We start from the raw sequence: 20540 nt of genomic DNA on the forward strand, positions 1-20540 counted from the left end.
GACAACCAGTGTTGGTGTGTTTGCATCCCTGTAACCACACCCTCCAGATGACTTTGGAATCTCCTGCAACTCTTCTAGACAGTCTCCTTGTTTCAGTTGGTAAATGCTGCCGTAATCCTTGCTTTCAGTTCATCTTTGGAGTTTTGTTGGTCTCTCACTCAACTGCACCCCACACGTAATAATGAAGGGGGTTTCAATATGAGAAATTAGATGGTTCGTATGGCAAAAGCGTTCAATGGAATAAGTACTAGGCTTAAAAAATTACTACTGAGTTGATTCATTGGGCTAAAAATTCAAGGCGGTTCACCAATGTGCCTGCAGTTTAATTACTGAAACAAATAAAAGAAAGAGAAGCCAGCATTGTTTTCATCAAGTATTATTATTTTATATTTATATTTTTACTATTAACAGTAATAAGCTCTCATCTGCAAATGTGTATATTATCAAAGTATGTAATGAATTACTCCAGTCATCGAAATGTTCTCGAATGAAGCAAAATGCCTTTTGTAGGAATCAGTCTTAATAAATCACATACATACATACATACACATGTGTCCACACAGACGTCTGTCAATCTGACTGTATATCTATCTATCAATCTGTCTTTCTGTCTCTATAATATATATATATCTGTTTCTCTCTCTATCCCTCTCTCTAGCTCTCTCTCTGTATATGTATATATAAGTACATATGTCTGTGCATATATGTATATACATGGTCTGATCAATAAATATTTGGATGGTCTGTTGCTATAGTAATGAATCTAAAGCATGCAGAGTGAAGTTGCTTGGCACAGATTGATCTTGAACTCTGCTGTGCATGCACACTAAGTTTTAATCTTCTGGCTCACTCCCGCTGTTTAAAGCAGTGCTTGGAAGGAAGGTGTGTAGCATGTGATTGTCGCATTGACCATGACAGAGAAAGTTGAGCAGAGAATCTGCATCAAATTTTGCCAAAATCTTAATGATACTTGCTCAGAGCCCTACACAAAGTTTTCAAAATGTTTTCATTGTTATCAACACAATCAAGGAGATCTTGTGCAACTGAAACCTGAGTATCTTTTTGGTCAGCTGAAAGCAGTTTTGGCATAAACTCGACAGACACACATCTCATACCCAAATCTAACGATAATGGACTGAACTGAACCTTAACCAATCTGCACATCCTCTGATAACTTATGGATGGTGATTTGACAATTTCCCCTTACAGCTGCACATATATCTGCAATGTTTTTCTCAGTTCTGCTGGTTGCAGGTCTCCTAGAATGTTTGTCAATATCGTCATTTTTTCGGCCATCTTGGAAACGTCTGAACCACTCATACACTTGTGTGTGACTTGTACACTCCTCTCCATACACTTTTTGCAACTTTGTGTACACCTCTGCGCAGGTATCACCATGACAACTTTTTCTGTCATGGTCAATACGGCAATCATGCTACACACCTTCCTTCAAAGCACTACTGTAAAAAGCACGTGTGTCTGTGTTTGTTCCCCAATACCACTTGACAACTGGTGTTTGTGTGTTTATGTACCCGTAAATTAGTGGTTTGACAAAAGAGACTAAGAAAATAAGTACTACACTTAACACAAAATAAGTACTGGGTCAATTCATAATACTAAAATAGCAGTGCCTGGGCATGGTTGCAATCTAATGACTGAAATAAATAAAAGAAAACAGAGAAAAGATATACCAGGTGCAATGGGTAAATTGTCACCATTTTATATTTTTAATTTCATGCACATGCTTTGTTTGTTTTAGATTTTGTTGACTACACAGTATAGTAGGGTCAGTTGGGCACCACTTTTGAGAAAAACAGTAACACAATGCAATTCACCCTGCCAGAGACTTGGAAATGACATGCCGTACTGCTTGGCATTCGTACTTGAAGCTCCAATTTAAACATTTCAGAGTGTGTAGGTGTCAGTCTGAGGATATGTACTGAGAGTGATAAAAATCAACATCTAGTCAATATTTGGAGTGATTACTAGAGATGGCAATGTTATGCCTCCATTCATCTTCCCACATGGCCTCGCATGCCTGTAGAAGGTAGGTTGCTGGAAGACCCTATGTCTGGCAACAGGACTCTGCACCACGATACACAAGCTGGAGATCCCAGTGATGGCTGTTACACAATTTCTGTGATCACATCACCACTAACAGCTAGCCATGTAACTCCTCATATTGAAACCCCCTTCATTATTACGTGTGGGGTGCAGTTGAGTGAGAGACCAACAAAACTCCAAAGATGAACTGAAGGCAAGGATTACGGCAGCATTCACTAACTGAAACAAGGAGACTGTCTGATGAGTTACAGGAGATTCCAAAGTCATCTGGAGGGTGTGGTTGAAGCCAATGACAGTTTTATTGAATAAATTTACTCTTTAGTATTTCAAGATATTTTTATGTAATTTTGGCAAATATGTCTGCTAAAATGAGTTGCCAGTGTTATCTTTGTGTAATTTAGATGACAATTCATTCACCACATCCTGTATACATGCGTGCACACACACACACACACACACACACACACACACACACACACACACACACACACACAATTTCTTTCATGATTTCTCTTTTGTGTTTTTTCAGGTTCTTTGTGTGGTTCTAAGTATCATTGGTATTATGAACATAATTGCAGTTGCCAACTCTAATCCGGAAAGCAGCAACCCAGCTCTATATTTATCATTTCTTCTACCAGCTTTAAATTATGTATGTATGTCTTATATGCAATCTTTAATCTAGTTAACATTTAGAATCTCTTATATAGGCATCAGAGAAAGGGCTTGTTTCCAGTCTTTCAAGGAAAACATGTCTGGCCATGGGGAAATATTGCCTTGTCAGGAAATGGGTGAGGGTTGATGGCAAGAAGGATATCCAGCTGTTGAAAACTTGCCCCAGAAAATTTGGATCTTTTCAGTTTGAACGGCAGTATTTTAAAATAATTTCCACATAACTAAACATTTTTAAACTTCGTATACTGGTAGAATGTGTTTATAAAACATCTTTTTCTCTTGGCTTTATTGAGAAAATTCTATATTTTGTAAGATATTTGTTGGTTTTTTTTCTTCAATTTCTGCAATTTCAACCAATCAATGACGTCTCTTGAGGTGAAAACATTCTGTGTCGTATGAATATGCCCCTCGTTTAAGAAACAGATTGGGTTTATTTACATTTGTGAAGAAAAAAAAGATACCCTTTCCCAAACCCTAACTAACCCTAACCATAAAACAGATTGAAATGCAATAGATCGATACTAGGGTCGTAATTATGGGTGACAATTTCATATGATACCGCTAGAAAAAACTGCCGTTCAAACCGAAAAGATCTGAAAATTTTGTGTGACCCATGCAAGCATTGGAAAGTGAACACTACACAATGATGATATAATTATCATACATGCACACACACACACACACAAATGATGATTCCTAGGTGTACAAATATCTTGGTGTCTGCTATTTATGTAAACTGGGTTTTGGTGTGAGTTAGCTGATAGACCAATCTTTTTGTTAGACTAACTAGAAACCCTGTACTGACATTGATATTTTGTCTTTTCAGCTTCTTGTTGCCATTGTTTCCGTATATGAAAGGAAAAAAGGAATATGGTCCTCGTATCCTATCTTCTTTTTCTGGTTGTTGCAACTTTTAGTTGGCATCATTCCATTTTACACAAAGATTATATTAAAGGTTTGTAATAATTAATCACTTTTCATTTACTTTCTTTCTCATACTCTCCTTTCCTTTCTGTTTCTGCTTCAATCTCTTTCTTTCTCTGCATTATATACATTCATACTAATAAACAAACATATATTTGCTAATGCTACAGTGAATCGCATCTCCACTTGATGTATAACCAAGGATTACTGGGTACATCAGGTAGTATATATATATATATGTATATATATATATATGTATATATATATATATATATATATATATATATATATATATATATATATATAAAGAAGAGGAATGGAGTACACAATTCATTTTATTATTTTATTGCAATTATTCTACAATTGTTTCATCACTGATTTGCAAGAGGTATATTGCTAGAGTATTATTATTTATTACATGAAATAATACATTGAATTAGTAGTATTCAGATATATCATCAGTGAAGTGACGTATGACCTGGTAGCATGTACTGTGCCTTAATTAATTGTTTGCGGTACCTATGTTGGTGTGAGCAGACATAGACACACTTTCACATTCTTGTATTCACCCTTGTTGTTTACAACTTCTTCCCAACGTTCAACAAGATTTTCAATATCTCGTTGGCAGAAATACCTGCTTTTGAATAAAAAAATTGATCCAACCAAGCTCTCAATTCTGCATCAGTATTGAACGAAACTTGGTGCATAGCATTTGAAAGAGATCGAAAGAGGTGGGAATCCATTGGTGCCAAATCAGGAGAGTACCACTGTTAACTGTTTACACTTCCCAGCCATGCATTTGAATGGCTTCCTTGGTCATATTGGTGATATGAGGTCGGGCATTGTCGTGCAGCAGAACTCCATGCTGACGATTAGGTCTTTCCTCTTGAATAGCCGTGTTGAGTCATTCCATCTGTTGAACATAGTTCTGCGTTGACTGTTTAGTTCCATTCAAGCAATTTGTAATGGATAATCCCTTCCTAGTCCCATCATACGCACAACATCGTTTTATGCAGATGAAGCTCTTGTTTCACATGCGGTGTTGCTGGTTTACCAGCGTTAAGCCATTACTTATGCTGCTTCATATTGATGTACAGGCTCCATTTTTCATCGCCAGTAATGATTCGGTAAAGAAATCGTTGCCTGTGTCCATGAGTTGAGTGGTGACAAGCAAGCAAACCAACGGAGATTGTGGCTTGTTGATTTTTGCTGTTGTCACTTAAAGCATGTAGAACCCATGCTCCATACTTCTGAGCCTTTCCCATCAAGTGAAGATGCTTCTCTATAGCAGTGTGGGAGCATTCCATATTCTCTGCTAGTTCCCTTGTCGTTTGACAAGAATTTTCTTGCAAAAGTTGGTTTAATTGCTCTTCATCGAACTCAACTAGACTGCCAGAATGAGGTGCATCTTTGAGATAAAAATTTCCATTTTTGAACTTGGCATACCAATCACGAGTGGTTCTTTCAGCTATGGCTCCCTCTCCATACACAGCACAAATGTCACGAGCAGCTTTTGCAGCCTTAGAACCTTGGTTAAAAGCAAATAAAAAAAAATGATCTGAAAATAAACAAAAGCTAACTAAAATTAACTAGAAAAAAGGAAAATAGATTCCAAAATGATTCAAAAGTAGAATTCTTGAAAAAAATAGATTCCAAAATTTAAAAACACAATAAATCCAAAATTTAAAAAAGTGGCGGGAACTTAGTTGCCAATAGTACAGTAGTGAAGTGTATCTCCCTATATAAAAACGACTCTACCTCAGTATTATGTCCATTTACTGTTGGTTGAGCTAAGTCATTGAGAGATAGAACTTAGCAATTGCTAACAAAATGCCAATTACTGGTCTATCCGCAGGTTGACCAACATCTCATGAAATTTGTTAATAGTTGTACTTCTATGTGTATGCACTGTTACTTTATTGTGTTATATCTGAAGTTGCCTACTCCTTCATTTTATCCTCTTCTTCCAATTCTTTTTCTTTATAGGAGCAGGAAGACAATCTCACAATTTTTGTTCTTTTCTACATCTCATATGGTTTAAACCTCTTACAATTGCTACTCATTTCATGGTCAGGGCCCACTGATCGCCCACAGGTAAGTTTGCTTTTGGCACAATTTTTACACCAGGTACTTGAGCCATAGAGATTAAAAGACTTGTCCTCGATATAATTCAGTACCATTGACAGGATCTTAAAATACTGATTACACCTGTCAGGCAAGTTGTCTGATATTTTCTTTCATTTGACCATCTTCACATTGTTTCGTTCCCTTCATTTTCTCCTTTCTCAGTGTCATCTATTTTTTCCTCTCTCTCATTATCATCATCATCATTTAACGTCCACTTTCCATGGGTTGGACTGAGGACTGGCAAACCAGGCTCCAATCTCATCTGGCAGAGTTTCTACAGCTGGATGCCCTTTCTAATGCCAACCACTCCGAGAGTGTAGTGGGTGCTTTTACATGCCACTGGCACGAGGGCCAGTGTGGCAGTACTGGCAACAGCCATGCTCAAATGGTGTTTTTTACGTGCCACCTGCACAGGAGTCAGACCAGCGGCTCTGGCAACAACCTCACTCGAATGTTTTGTTCATGTGCCACCAGCACAAGTGCCAGTAAGGTAACGCAGGTAACGATCACGTTCAAATGATGCCTTTTATGTGCAACCGGCACGGAAGCCAAACAGCTGCTCTGGCAGTGATCCCGCTCGGATGGAGCTGTTAGCGCTCCACTGGCACGGGTGCAAGTCATCGAATTTGGTTCAATTTCAATTTCACTTGCCCCAACAGGTCTTGTCACTCATTAATACTGATACTGAATTTTATCCAGATTGCTGATTTTAAGTAATATGTCAGTGAAACCCCATCATTTTTCTTTATTGTCAACTCTAATTTACGACCACATCATTCTTCTAACATATCTATTACATTCAGGATAAACTCACAGAAGATCAGCTGTCATTTCCATCCTATATGCTGTTCAACTCATTAACCAGGTAAGAGCCTTGAATCAGTTGTTATTTCTAATATATTTATTTATGCAGCAACAGCTCTTTATTGAGTACATTGATTGGTTAAAATGTTTAAGCACCGCCTTGACTGGCTTCTGTGCCGGTGGCACATAAAAAAAGCACCAACCGATCGTGGCCGATGCCAGACCCCTCTGGCACCTGTGCAGGTGGCACGTAAAAAGCACCCACTACACTTGCGGAGTGGTTGGCGTTAGGAAGGGCATCCAGCTGTAGAAACACTGCCAGATCAGACTGGAGCCTGGGGCAGCCCCTGGCTCCCCAGACCCCGGTCGAACCGTCCAACCCGTGCTAGCGCGGAAAACGGACGTTAAACAATGATGATGATGATGATGATTGTACTAGTACTGTTTTCTATCAGTCTTTGTATACACTGATTCTCAAAAGTGTGCTGCTAGTTGTATACTCACACTATGCTATTGAAAATTTTGGGGTATATACCTTCAACTTCATGTCAACATGAATAAATGTAACACACACATACACACACACATTTGCATGTGTATGTATATATTTATATATATATATATATATATTTTATTATTATGGCTGCCCCCTTGTTATCGAGTATGGCCATTGCACGAAGCTTAACTGTTACTGGTGTTGTGATCGAATGTGACTTTTTAGCCCAGCTAAAGATCTACAATGTCTTGTACAGAATTGGCGACTAAAACTTTTACTGGTAATAGCCGGCTGTAGTTGTAACTGGGCTTCATGTACCTTTGCATGTCGTTTAAGTCCTCCTGCCGAATTATACTCTCTTCCACATGCTCGACAGATATGATTAGTATGGTGTGTTACATACATACATAGTCTGATCAATAAGTATCTGGACTGTTGCTAAAGCATGCAGAGTGAAGTGACTAAGCCCAGCTTGACCTTGAACTCTGCTGTGCATGCACACTAAGTCTTAATGTTCTAACTCACTTCTGCTGTTTACAGCAATGCTTGGAAGGAAGGTGTGTAGTGTGTGATTGTCACATTGACTATGACAGAAGTTGAGCAGAGAATCTGCACCAAATTTTGCCAAAAGCTTGGTGATACTTGCTCAGAGGCCTATGCAAACTTTTCGTTGTCCTTGACACAATCAAAGAGATCTTGTGCAACTGAAACTCGAGATCATTTTGGTCAGCTGAAAGCAGTTTTGGGACAAACTTGTCAGACACTCACCTCATACCCAAATCTTCAGTGATGATGGACTGAACTGAATTGTAACTAATCTGCACATCATCTGATAACTCATGGATGGGGATTCGACGATTTCTCCTCACTGCTGCATACATATCTGTGATGTTTTTCTGCTGGTTGCAGGTCTTCCAGAATGCTCATCAACATTGACATTTTTTTTGGCCATCTTGGAAACGTCTTAACCACTCATACACTTGTGTGTGACTCATACACTCCTCTCCATACTCTTTCTGTAACTTAGCACAGGCCTTAGAGCAGGTATTGCCATGAAATCTTTCTCTGTCACAGTCAGTGCAATGATCATAAGCTACACACCTTCCTTCCAAGCACTGCTGTAAACAGCAGAAGAGAGCTAGAATGTTAAAATTTAATGCATATGCACAGCAGAGTTCAAGCTCAATCTTTGCCAAGTGGCTTTACTCTGTGTGCCTTAGTTTCATTACTATGGCAACTGTCCGGATACTTATTGATCAGACCTCGTATAAGCATGCATGTGTAAATAAATGTATCATCATCATTTAACATCTGGCTTTTATGCTGGCATGGGTTGGATGGTTTGATAGGATCTGTTGAATTGAAGGATTGAATAATGTTCCAATGTCTACTTTTGTATGGTTTCTATGATTGATGCCCTTCCAAACACCAACAATTTTATAGTATATACTGGGTTCTTCTTTCATGCTACCAACACTTGTGAGGTCACTGTTCAGCTTGCAAGAATACAAACCTTGAAAGAAGTGGCTTTATGCTAGGAGACAAGAGGTTAAAGTATAAGAGAAGTGAACAGAATAGAGGGGCTATGTAGTTAAGATACTTACATTTTAGAAGAGAGGGTAGCTGTGATCATGATGGAACTAGAAGGAGCTATAAAAAAAGTAGTGCGATGTTTAGGTGAACTCTTAAGGTACAAGGTAAATAGAAGCAAGAAAGGATGGTAAACCCAAAAGTGTGGGAGAGTGAAAGAGGGAAATAGACAAGTGGAGTGAATATAATGAGTGAAGAGCAAGTGTTGAGGAGTGGATGTTATGGTGCATAAGGTTAGTGGGGTGATCAATGATGCATGGAAATGAAAAATAACAAAATAGTAATGATATAGTAGACAGAATGAGGATGGGAGAGAAAGAGAGACAAATATATTTGGTTGGGTAGATTGCCAGAGTGTGGAAGGGAAAGAGGCAAGTGCAGTGCAGGGGGAAAGTAAGAGACATATGGTGATGGAGGAGAGATAATTTGGTGGCTTAAGGGAATGATCAATGTAAAATGTTGGTGGAGAAAACAGTATTAAAGATGAAGGTTAGATATCAAGTGAATTAGTTCCCTGTAGTGAGAAAGATTAATGGTATTAAGGAAAAGCTGCAATTAGAGATGATGGGTGGTGGCAGGGTGTGTCTTGAGAGATGAAATATTGATTTCAAATGTTGGCACTAGTCCAGCAAGTTCGGGGGAGGGAGTCAGTCAATTACATTGAGCTCTGTGCTCTTCTGGTATTCTTTTCATCAACCACAAAATGATGAAAAGCAAAGTTGACCTTGATGGAATTTGAATTCAGAAAGTGAAGACAGATAAAATGTCACTAAGCATTTTTTTCCTGGTGTGCTAATGATTCTGCAAGCTCACCACCTTTAGGAGAGATGAAATTTTAAAGGGAACAGGAACATATTAAACTGGAGGTACATTACAATGTAAAGAAGTGAATGACTGTGGCTTAAATTAACGATGGGGAAACAGAAACTTGCTGCTTATCTTAACATGGTTTCATCATCATCATCATCATTTAACATCTGTTATCCATGCTGACATGGGTTGGATGGTTTGACAAGGGCTGGCAAACTGGAAGGCTGCACCAGACTCCAGTCTGATTTGGCATGGTTTCTATGACTGGATGCCCTTCCTAACATCAACCACCCCAAGAGTGTAATGGGTGCTTTTACGTGCCACCAGCATGGGTACCATTTGTGTGACACCAGTATCTATCATGATTGTGATTTTACTTGGCTTCATGGGTCTTCTTCTCAAGCACAGCATAATGCCAAAGGTCTTGGCCATTTGTCAATGCTTCCATGAAGCCCAACACTCGAAAGGTGTTTTTAGCATACCACCAGTATTGGCCACCTTGCCTCTTTGAGGCCCAACACTTGAAAGGTGCTTTTTACATGCTACAGGCACAGGTGCCAGTTAGGCAACACCAGCATCAGCCATGATTTATTATAAATGGCCTCCTGGTAGGTGTGGAGTGGCATAATTCATAGAACCTGTAACATGTAATTCATAAAACCTGTAGCATATATAAGGGACAGGAAATCACAAGAGACTATACAAAATGTTCTCTGCTCCAAAATTTGTGGTCATGTACTCGTGTTAGAAATCATTAAGATCAGTGGATAGCAAAGTTAACATTTGTGGTACTTAGTTGTATTCTTTAACATTTTGTGTGTAGATTCCATTTAAGTCAGCTTTTGGTATTGTGGTGAGTGACAAAATAAGTACTAATTAAGAAGAGTCAACAGTCATTGCAACTGTTTCCTTTCCTCAAAGTATATGACCTTATGCCTAGATTTCATAAACTGTTATTATATATTATTGCATATAACAAACACCTTCTTTATTGTAGTGTTGTGAAAGCAGCTTACCGCAGAACACTTCAGGAATCAGACATTCCAAAGCTTTTACCAAAGAATGAAAGCCACACACTAAGCAAAACCTTCCAAAAACATTGGAACAATGAAGTGAAGTCAAAGAAGCAGTAAGTTTGTTTTAATAGATGTACATATCTATATCTTTACCTACCTACCTACCTGTCTGCCTGTCTATTTATCTGTCGGTCTATTTATCTGTCTGTCTCTCTATCTGTCTGTCTCTCTGTCTGTTTTTCTATCTGTCTGTCTGTCTGTCTGTCTGTCTGTCTGTCTGTCTGTCTGTCTGTCTGTCTGTCTGTCTGTCTGTCTGTCTGTCTCTGTCTATGTATCTGGCTGTTTGTATGTATGTATGTATGTATGTCAGTCTCTATATGTCAGTCTCTGTTTCTGCCTATATATCTCTCTGTCTCTGTCTGTCTATATCTCTCTCTGGCTCTCTCTCTCTCGCTCTGGCTCTCTATCTCTGGCTATCTATCTGTCTGTCTCTGGCTGTCTATCTGGCTATCTCTGTCTGTCTGTCTGTCTGTCTGTCTGTCTGTCTGTCTCTCTCTCTCTCTCTCTCTCTCTCTCTCTATATATATATATATATATCTATATATATATATATATCTATATATATATATATATATATATATATATATATATATATATATATATATATATATATATATATATATATATATATATATATATATATATATATATATATACCTGCCTATATATATATATATATATATATATACCTGCCTATATATATATATATATATATATATACCTGCCTATATATATATATATATATATATACCTGCCTATATATATATATATATATATATACCTGCCTATATATATATATATATATATATATACCTGCCTATATATATATATATATATATACATACCTGTCTATATATATATATATATATATATATATATATATATATATATATATATATATATATATATATATAAGAGAGACGATTGCGCTGGTATGGTCATGTGGCGAGAATGGATGAAGATAGTTGTGTGAAAAAGTGCCACACCCTAGCGGTTGAGGGAACCTGTGGAAGAGGCAGACCCAGGAAAACCTGGGACGAGGTGGTGAAGCACGACCTTCGAACTTTAGGTCTCACTGAGGAAATGACTAGAGACCGAGTCCTCTGGAAGTGTGCTGTGCGCGAGAAGACCCGGCAGGACAAGTGAGTCCATAACCCGTGGCCTTCTACTTGGGATGGAGCCAGCCTATGTATGCATACCTTCCCTTCTTGGGACACAAAACTCTACTTGTGAAGACCTGTTGAGGCAAGTGAGGATCAGAAATGGAAATCGATCAATGGAAATTGCAGATGTGTTACCAGTGCCGGTGGCATGTCGAAACTCTACTTGTGAAGACCCGTTGAGGCAAGTGAGGATCAGAATGGAAATCGATCAATGGAAATTGCAGATGTGTTACCAGTGCCGGTGGCATGTAAGAGAACCTTCCGTTTCGCGACCGTTGCCAGCACCGCCCCGTTTCGTGTCCGTTGCCAGCCTCGCCTGGCCCTTGTGCCGGTGGCACATAAAAAGCACCATCCGTTCGTGGCCGTTTGCCAGCTCTGTCTGGCACCTGTGCGGGTGGCACGTAAAAAGCACCCACTACACTCACGGAGTGGTTGGCGTTAGGAAGGGCATCCAGCCGTAGAAACACTGCCAGATTTGACTGGGCCTGATGAAGCCTTCTGGCTTCACAGACCCCAGTAGAACTGTCCAACCCATGCTAGCATGGAAAACGGACGCTAAACGATGATGATGATGATGATATACATACCTGCCTATATATATATATACACATACCTGCCTGTCTGTCTACCCATCTATTTATCTGTCTACCTTTTCTTTTTTCGCATTTTTCCAAAGGAATAGTATGGTTAAAGTATTGTTGTCTAAATTTACCTTCTACCATATCTATAAATGATAAATACACACACACCCACACTCCACATGTATATATTCGTACATATATACTATATAGATTATTTTGATACTCTTCTCTATTACAAACAGAAAATTTGAAAGAACTTACAAAGCTACCCGTGAAACAGAGCCATCAGAAAAAACACCTCTCCTCACCACCGAATCAGAATCTCAAGATGTTAGTCTAATTGAATCTAAGCAACAGATCAATATCTCCATTATTTGGCTTCTTATTCGATCTTTTGGAGGCACATTAATGCTGGGATATTTCTTTAAGTTTTGCAGTTCTGTTTTGATGTTTGTAAATCCAATGATTTTACGGTAAGTATGAGAAAACCCTTTAGCATTCAGATCATTCTATCAAACGTAATGCTTATTTCATTCATATTGTATGCTTATTTCATTGTATGCTTATTTCCTTCATATTTCATTCATATTGTTTCCAACGATCAGTCAGATTTTACCAGTCTGAATATAAAAGCTAATGTGATTGTTTGTCTATTTTTAGTATTTTATCTTCTTTTTCTGCATGTGTTATTCATTTTCACTTTAATTAAGCTGTTCCTGCTATACCAGGAACTGAGTGTGATAGGATTAACCCTTTTGTTACCAACCCGGCTGAAACCGGCTCTGGCTCTGAGTACAAATGTCTTGTTTGCATAAGTTTTGAATTAAAATCTTCCACTAAACCTTAGTTACAATTTACGTCCCTAACACTAGTTGAATGATAACTAATCCGGGTTGCAGATCCATGGAATAAGCTGCCGGACAAGATAGTGAAGATGCTGACGACCGCTCGGTTCAAAGTCTCCCTTGACCACAAATGGCCTGAACTCTTTGCATGAACACCACCCTGTACATAACTCCATGTCCCTCTACATGGCCTTGCTTTTTGCTTTTTGAGCCAAAAAATTAACTTAACTTAACTAAGTTATTTTACTAAATTCTTTGTTATATTTAAAGTAATTGAAAGAAACACAGCATCTCAAGATAAATACAGTTATGAAAGGGTTAAGGAGATAACCAGCTGAAATAGTCAAGGCAATCTTAAATTGGTGGAGTTCTTATGTTGGCTACGAGTGTCTCTTTTCCACTGGGACATCTCATTTCTCACCTTCTATAGTTGTTTTCCTTATTTATTGTTTCATAATTAATTTCATGTAACATCAATGTAAATTGTAGCTGTGATACCAGTGCCGGTGGCACATAAGAGAACCATCCGAATGTGGGCTTCGTGCCGGTGGCACGTAAAAAGCACCATCCAATCGTGGCCGTTTGCCAGCCTTGTCTGGCACCTGTGCAGGTGGCACGTAAAAAGCACCCACTACACTCACGGAGTGGTTGGCGTTAGGAAGGGCATCCAGCTTTAGAAACACTGCTAGATCAGACTGGGCCTGGCGCAGCCTTCTGGCTTCCCAGACCCCAGTTGAACCGTCCAACCCATACTAGCATGGAAAACGGACGTTAAACGACGATGATGATGATGATGTAAAACCTCAACATTATTATCATTTTACATGCTGTTTGTAAGGAATGGTCATATTTCAGTTTGTTCCATTAGGAAGATATTTTTCATTTTCTAAGATTACAATTACAGCGTGGAAGGTGTTTGTAAGCCATTTAAGAAACACACAAAAGCCATTCGATTCACTTCGACATTTAAGTTTAATTTGTCAAAATATTTTCGTCGCTTTAAGACCGCAACCTGTTCACTGACAAAAATCCGTTCTGTATCTCATTGTTTTTGTTTCAGCACACGATCTCAGATCAAATCACTTGCTATGCAAGTACATCTCCGTAAATCTAAGATTACAGTTTGAAATAAAAGTTTTTGTTTTTCTTTTTTTCTTCTTTTTCTTCTTGTTCTTGCCTCAGAACATTTGGACTTGTAACCTATTACTTGGCTTTGAGGAAAAGCTTTTGTTTTAATCATTTTACACATTTCTGACAAATAACCATGTGTCGTAATTATATACATTACAATTTGGCAGCCTGAGAAGTTGCAGGAAGAGTTGATTGTTACAAGGGTGGGAGAAGTAGTGTAGAATAAACATGTTCCACAGTAATTCTCAAACACACACAAATCTAAACACAAACAGAACTTGTACAATAAGAAAGAAAATACAAAAAGAAAAATAATGGGAATATTTATTTGAAGAGGGTGAAAATAGAACCCCCCCCCCAACTTCAACAACATTTTTACCATTTACTAACATTGTAGATCAAAAGGAGCAATTTGACTTGAATGGACTCAAAGGAGGTGTGGGTGAATTATGTCATAAAAATTAAAAAAACAAAAACAAAAGAAAAATTTTCACTGCCCACTATTCCTGGGAGGTTCATGGAAGTATTTCCTCTGTAGGGCCCAATTAGAAGCAGTCATCGTTATGCTTCTCTACTGGATTCTCAAACATGACCTGCTGAGACTACGAATATTAACCAACTGTCTCACTTATCATCTCCCATTGGGTCTCCTACTGGCTGGCTCAGCTTGAAAAATCTGTCTTGTTATTCTTTCCTGTGGAATTGTTATCATAGGCGCAGGCATGGCTGTGTGGTAAGTAGCTTGCTAACCAACCACATGGTTCCGGGTTCAGTCCCACTGCGTAGCATCTTGGGCAAGTGTCTTCTGCTATAGCCCCGGGCTGACCAATGCCTTGTGAGTGGATTTGGTAGACGGAAACTGAAAGAAGCCTGTCGTATATATGTATATATATGTATGTGTGTTTGTGTGTCTGTGTTTGTTCCCCTAGCATTGCTTGACAACCGATGCTGGTGTGTTTACGTCCCCGTCACTTAGCGGTTCGGCAAAAAGAGACCGATAGAATAAGTACTGGGCTTACAAAGAATAAATCCCGGGATCGATTTGCTCGACTAAAGGTGGTGCTCCAGCATGGCCGCAGTCAAAATGACTGAAACAAGTAAAAGAAAGATATGTCCATAGTATTGGAGCTGGGACCTCTTGATGTGGAGAAATAATGGCTCAGCTTGAAGCGACCCCCTGATCTCCAAGCTATACTCCCTACTGAGTAACATTACTCGAGATCCTTCAGAGGAATCCCATTCTGTTTGCTTGTATTTGCAATTGTACTCTTCCACTTATTACCCAGCATTCATGTAACTTCCATTATAGCTGTGACTATTTGCCTGGCAAATGTACCCCAAAAAAGGCATACGGAAAGGTGATGTACTTCTTGTATGTGCCATCAAAAAATAGAAACTGGTTGAAACTCTTGCCAATGGTAGATGTGTGTTGCAATGACCAGACCAGGCCAGGCCGCCAGGCCAGGTTTATGAAGGTGTGTACCAAGGTTTTAAGACAAAGGATGAGATGTGAAGATAAGCAAACCTAGAGCACTACATACCTATTTCTTTATTACCCACAAGGGGCTAAACATAGAGGGGACAAACAAGGACAGACATAGGTATTAAGTCGATTACATTGACCCCAGTGTGTAACTGGTACTTAATTTATCGACCCCGAAAGGATGAAAGGTAAAGTCGACCTCGGTGGAATTTGAACTCAGAACGTAACAGCAGACATAATACCGCTAAGCATTTCGCCTGACGTGCTAACGTTTCTGCCAGCTCGCCACCTTCGGCACTACATACCTTACTGCAGTAACATTAGTCTTAGCAACATTAGAATCTTGGTCTGTGTATTGATATGGATCTCAGCTCTTGCTTGGTCATCACTTTTGTGCTACAGTATGGCCATGTTACAAGTTCAGAAGTTATCTGTAAATGCATCTAATTGGATAGGGTTTATATGACCTTTTGAATTCAAATAATTCTCAAACCACAATGCTATCTTGGAGCAGTACCTCACTGAGGGATTGGGGAGGAGGTAATCAGACTGGCGGTGCTGGACAGAAGGCCTTAGTTGTATGCATATGGTTGTAAAGGCCACATGAGAATTTTGCGTCTTGAAAATGTGGGAAAAACAAAAGCAGCAGCAATAACTGCAGACCCTAGAGAAGACTATTGCTGCTGTTAATGTTTCTAGAGTAACAGTTGGTACAGCTCTGGGAATAACCAGAGCAATTGAATATAATTATATATATATATATATATATATATAAATTAGAGAACATAATAAATAAATAAATATATATATATACATACACACACATACATGGACACAAATAAGTGTTGGAAGATTGGGCTTTTAACCAGGCCTTTTGTGATACCATTAAGCCAAGAATTTTTCAAGTTCTTTTACAGGGCTTAGAAAAACTGAAGGACCACTACAATAAGTGTGTGATTCTGAGAGGGGAATATGTTGAACAAAATCAATTGACTGATTCTCCTGTATTTTTTAAAAATCCAAAACCAGGAAATTTTCAGTACCCTACCGTGTGTGTATATATATATATATATATACTAGCAGTATCGCCCGGCGTTGCTCAGGTTTGTAAGGGAAATAACTATAAAGCATTTTTAGAGAGTTATAGCCAAAAAATAGCAAAAAAATGGAAAAAAAATGATGGTAAATTTTTTTTTGAGAGTAAAAAAAGGTTGAGTTGCGTCCCCTAGACAGTCTGTGGTTTGTTTTTTTTTATTCTCGACCCCATATCGAATTTATCGATTTTTTTCAGAACTGGGGGAACTTTTCAAAATTTTCGCTGCGTTAGTTTTGAATTATGACATTGGGCTATGTGTGTGTCAAGTTTCATCAGAATCGGTTGAAAGCCGTGGTCAGAGTGAGGGTACAAGCAAACAGACACACAGAAACACGCACAGACAAACTGCCGTTTATATAGAGAGAGATATATGTATGTATATACAAAATAATTATGTTTAAACTAAAATGAAACTGTCATATTCTTTTTTCTCTCTGAATTATAATTCTTTGATGATGCTTCATTATTTTATTATTTCTGAGGCAAAATAGGTTCTTTTCTCTTTCCTTTTCTTTTCTTTTTTTTTTTTTTTTTAAGCTAACTCTCCTGTACAGCTCATTTTTATATGTCTAACAAATTTGTTTTCCAATTACAGTAAGCTGATTGATTTTAGTAACACTGATGAAATAGTATGGAAGGGTTACATCTATGCACTTGGCCTTTTGGTGGTTGATGTGATCGTTTCATGTACAGAAACTCTTTTCGCTCGTTTCAACATAGTGGCTTGCTTACGAATGAGAGCTGCTTTAATGTGTGCAGTCTACAAGAAGGTTTGTTGTTCCTCTTACTATTTTTATTTTGTTGTTTAATTCCAAGTCAGATCAGGTAAAGTAGGATCTGATTCAGAGGAGATTCTGTTGATATTTAATGTAGGTTGAATTATGACCTTATTTAAAGTACATTGCTCCCTTATTAACTTCCTTTGGTTTCCATTGCTAAACAGATGCAAGAAATGATAAGTTGCTTCTGTTGAAAAATTAACCTTAAAATTCTTTATTGCTTTTGTATCTATTTTTCTGTTATTAACCAGATATTATATTAGAAAATTAATCAGATATTTTCCTACTCAGATTTTTTTTTTAGAAATCTGTACTTTTCTAGGAAGATTTTTGACAATTTTGTTTCTGTTTCACCAACCAGCATTCAGATTTTTGTGTACTTAGCTCATGGGCACAGAACATTGGCTGTATTTAGATTTGAAGTTACAACCACATAACCTGTCAGTCAGTTGTCCAGCTCATAACCTGGCAGACACCCATAAAATTATCAACCATCGCACAAACAATAACACTGAGCACCTCTTCAAGCTCCACCCATCTAACACCCGTGGACATATTTACAAAGTAAGAAAACAGCACAGCTCCCATGACGTCAGGAAACATTTTTTCACGCTGAGAGTTGCTGAAGCGTGGAACAAACTGCCGGCATCGGTTGTTAGTTGTCGGAGCACTGCATCCTTCAAAACTTCCATGCTTCCTGAGATTCGCCAACACTACACTTGATTTTCTCCCCTCCATACACACACAAGCATGTTCACTTTCCAGACATTTCTACATTACTGCATGTACTTTATATGCACTTTCTGACAAGTTGTGGTGCACCTGAGCACTGTATACAATAATTTCATTATTATTATATTATAACTTCAAAGTCATTGATGATCATTTCAATTTACTTAAAGCATATTTTTTTCTTAATTTGCTTCAATTCAATATAAACCAGTTTTGTCTCTTTTCATACAATTGTAATGAAAATAATGGATTGCATCTCAAGTTACGACCATAATTTTGGTAACTTAGTCAGAAAACATCTTCATTGTCACTGCAGCCTTATTGCTATTACATTGCTCACATAAATTTTATGTTATTACACTTATTCTTAAGGTCAAGCTACAGTTTTGATTCACGTGGCAAATGTGAGAAACACCTGTAAATAATCTCTCAAATGTTTTAGTGTGCGTTTGTATGTAGATGTGCAAATGTGTAAGGGAGAAAAAGAGGAGGTGGTTTGGAGTAAGGAATCCTTATAAATATATGCAAATAGTTAACAAATTATTCATTAAGTGAAGTAGCTGTGTGGTAAGTAGCTTGCTTACCAACCACATGGTTCCGGGTTCAGTCCCACTGCGTGGCACCTTGGGCAAGTGTCTTCTACCATAGCCTCGGGCCGACCAATGCCTTGTGAGTGGATTTGGTAGACGGAAGAAGCCCATCGTACATATGTATATATATAAATATATATGTGTGCGTGTATGTTTGTGTGTCTGTGTTTGTCCCCCTAGCATTGCTTGACAACCGATGCTGGTGTGTTTATGTCCCCGTCACTTAGCGGTTTGGCAAAAGAGACCGATAGAATAAGTACTGGGCTTACAAAGAATAAGTCCCAGGGTCGAGTTGCTCGACTAAACGTGGTGCTCCAGCATGGCCGCAGTCAACTGACTGAAACAAGTAAAAGAGAAAAGAGAGAGAGTAATTTTTTGTTCTGATTTAAGTTAGTGAGCTGACAGAATCGTTAGCACACTGGGAAAAATGATTAGCGGCATTTTGTCCATCTTCATGCTCTGAGTTCAAATTCTGCTGAGATTGACTTTGCCTGTCATCCTTCTGGGATTGATAAAATAAGTATCAGTTGAACACAGGGGTTGATGTAATTGAAATTGCTAGTCTAGTGCCAAAATTTGAAATCTTTATTTTGTTATGATTTATTGATAAGTATAATTCAATGGCAGAAAATGCCACTGACAATTTATTAATATCCTTTAATTATTTAATATAATTCACTGAAATTTTATTGACAGTTCATTGTAATTCATTAATAATTCATCAACAATTAAATGTAATAGAACATTAAAGAATATAATGGTGTTTAATTATTTTATTAATTCAGGCTTTAACGATAAGCAGTCGAGCAAGAAGCCGGTTCACTGCTGGAGAGATTGTGAACATGATGTCAGTTGATTGTGAACGAATTAATACAGCACTGAGGATGTTCTGGGTGATGTGGTCAGCTCCATTAGAGATAATTATTGCATTATATTTTCTGTACAATATACTTGGACCATCTGTGTTTGCTGGAATCTCTATACTCATTGTTTTAACTCCTCTTAACCTGTACGTTACGAGAATTGTGGGGAGATACACCTTGACTCAGATGGAGGTAAAAGACAAACGATTAGGCATTATAAACCAAGTCCTGTTTGGAATAAAGGTAAGGCTTGCTTTGTCTTCATTTCTTTATATTTTTCACTCAGTCACTCATACATACAACCACATACAGCATGCATACACACACATTATATACATACACAAACAAGACAATCTAAAATTCCTGGAATCATGGAAAGAAGCTTTAAATAATTTCAATAAGTGTTTGAAATTGCAACAAAAGCTTTCACCAACATCCTTCAAGATCTAAGCAATTTTGACTCTGCTGAATACTTAAACTTCGAACTCCTAAGAGAATCTGTATTGATGTTATCACATCTAAATGTGATTGTTTCTTTTACTTTATTGTTAGCTCTAGGTTGTGGTCTACTAACTTTAGTTAATCTCTTATGAAAAATCAAGATGACCGATTTGGCATCGTAGGTAACAATCATCAGGAGCTCATCTATCAGTTCATTTCTGGAAAGATTTCATCTACGTAATTCCTTAGACAACAAAATGTAGGGAAGCAACT

At 38.0% G+C, this 20540-nt stretch overlaps 1 protein-coding gene across 1 annotated transcript in view; it reads left to right on the forward strand.

Moving 5' to 3' along the window:
• LOC115221398 (multidrug resistance-associated protein 1) overlaps positions 1–20540 on the forward strand; it is a 72044-nt gene that overhangs the window by 13966 nt on the left and 37538 nt on the right. The window contains exons 3-10 of the mRNA XM_029791577.2: positions 2594–2713; positions 3563–3691; positions 5647–5754; positions 6591–6652; positions 10485–10616; positions 12550–12780; positions 17458–17632; positions 19749–20069. Coding sequence (XP_029647437.1) covers positions 2594–2713; positions 3563–3691; positions 5647–5754; positions 6591–6652; positions 10485–10616; positions 12550–12780; positions 17458–17632; positions 19749–20069 — 1278 coding nt within the window. The remainder of the gene's footprint in view (positions 1–2593; positions 2714–3562; positions 3692–5646; positions 5755–6590; positions 6653–10484; positions 10617–12549; positions 12781–17457; positions 17633–19748; positions 20070–20540) is intronic.

This window comes from Octopus sinensis, linkage group LG18, assembly GCF_006345805.1.
Source record: "Octopus sinensis linkage group LG18, ASM634580v1, whole genome shotgun sequence".
In the NCBI taxonomy this organism is placed as follows: domain Eukaryota; kingdom Metazoa; phylum Mollusca; class Cephalopoda; order Octopoda; family Octopodidae; genus Octopus; species Octopus sinensis.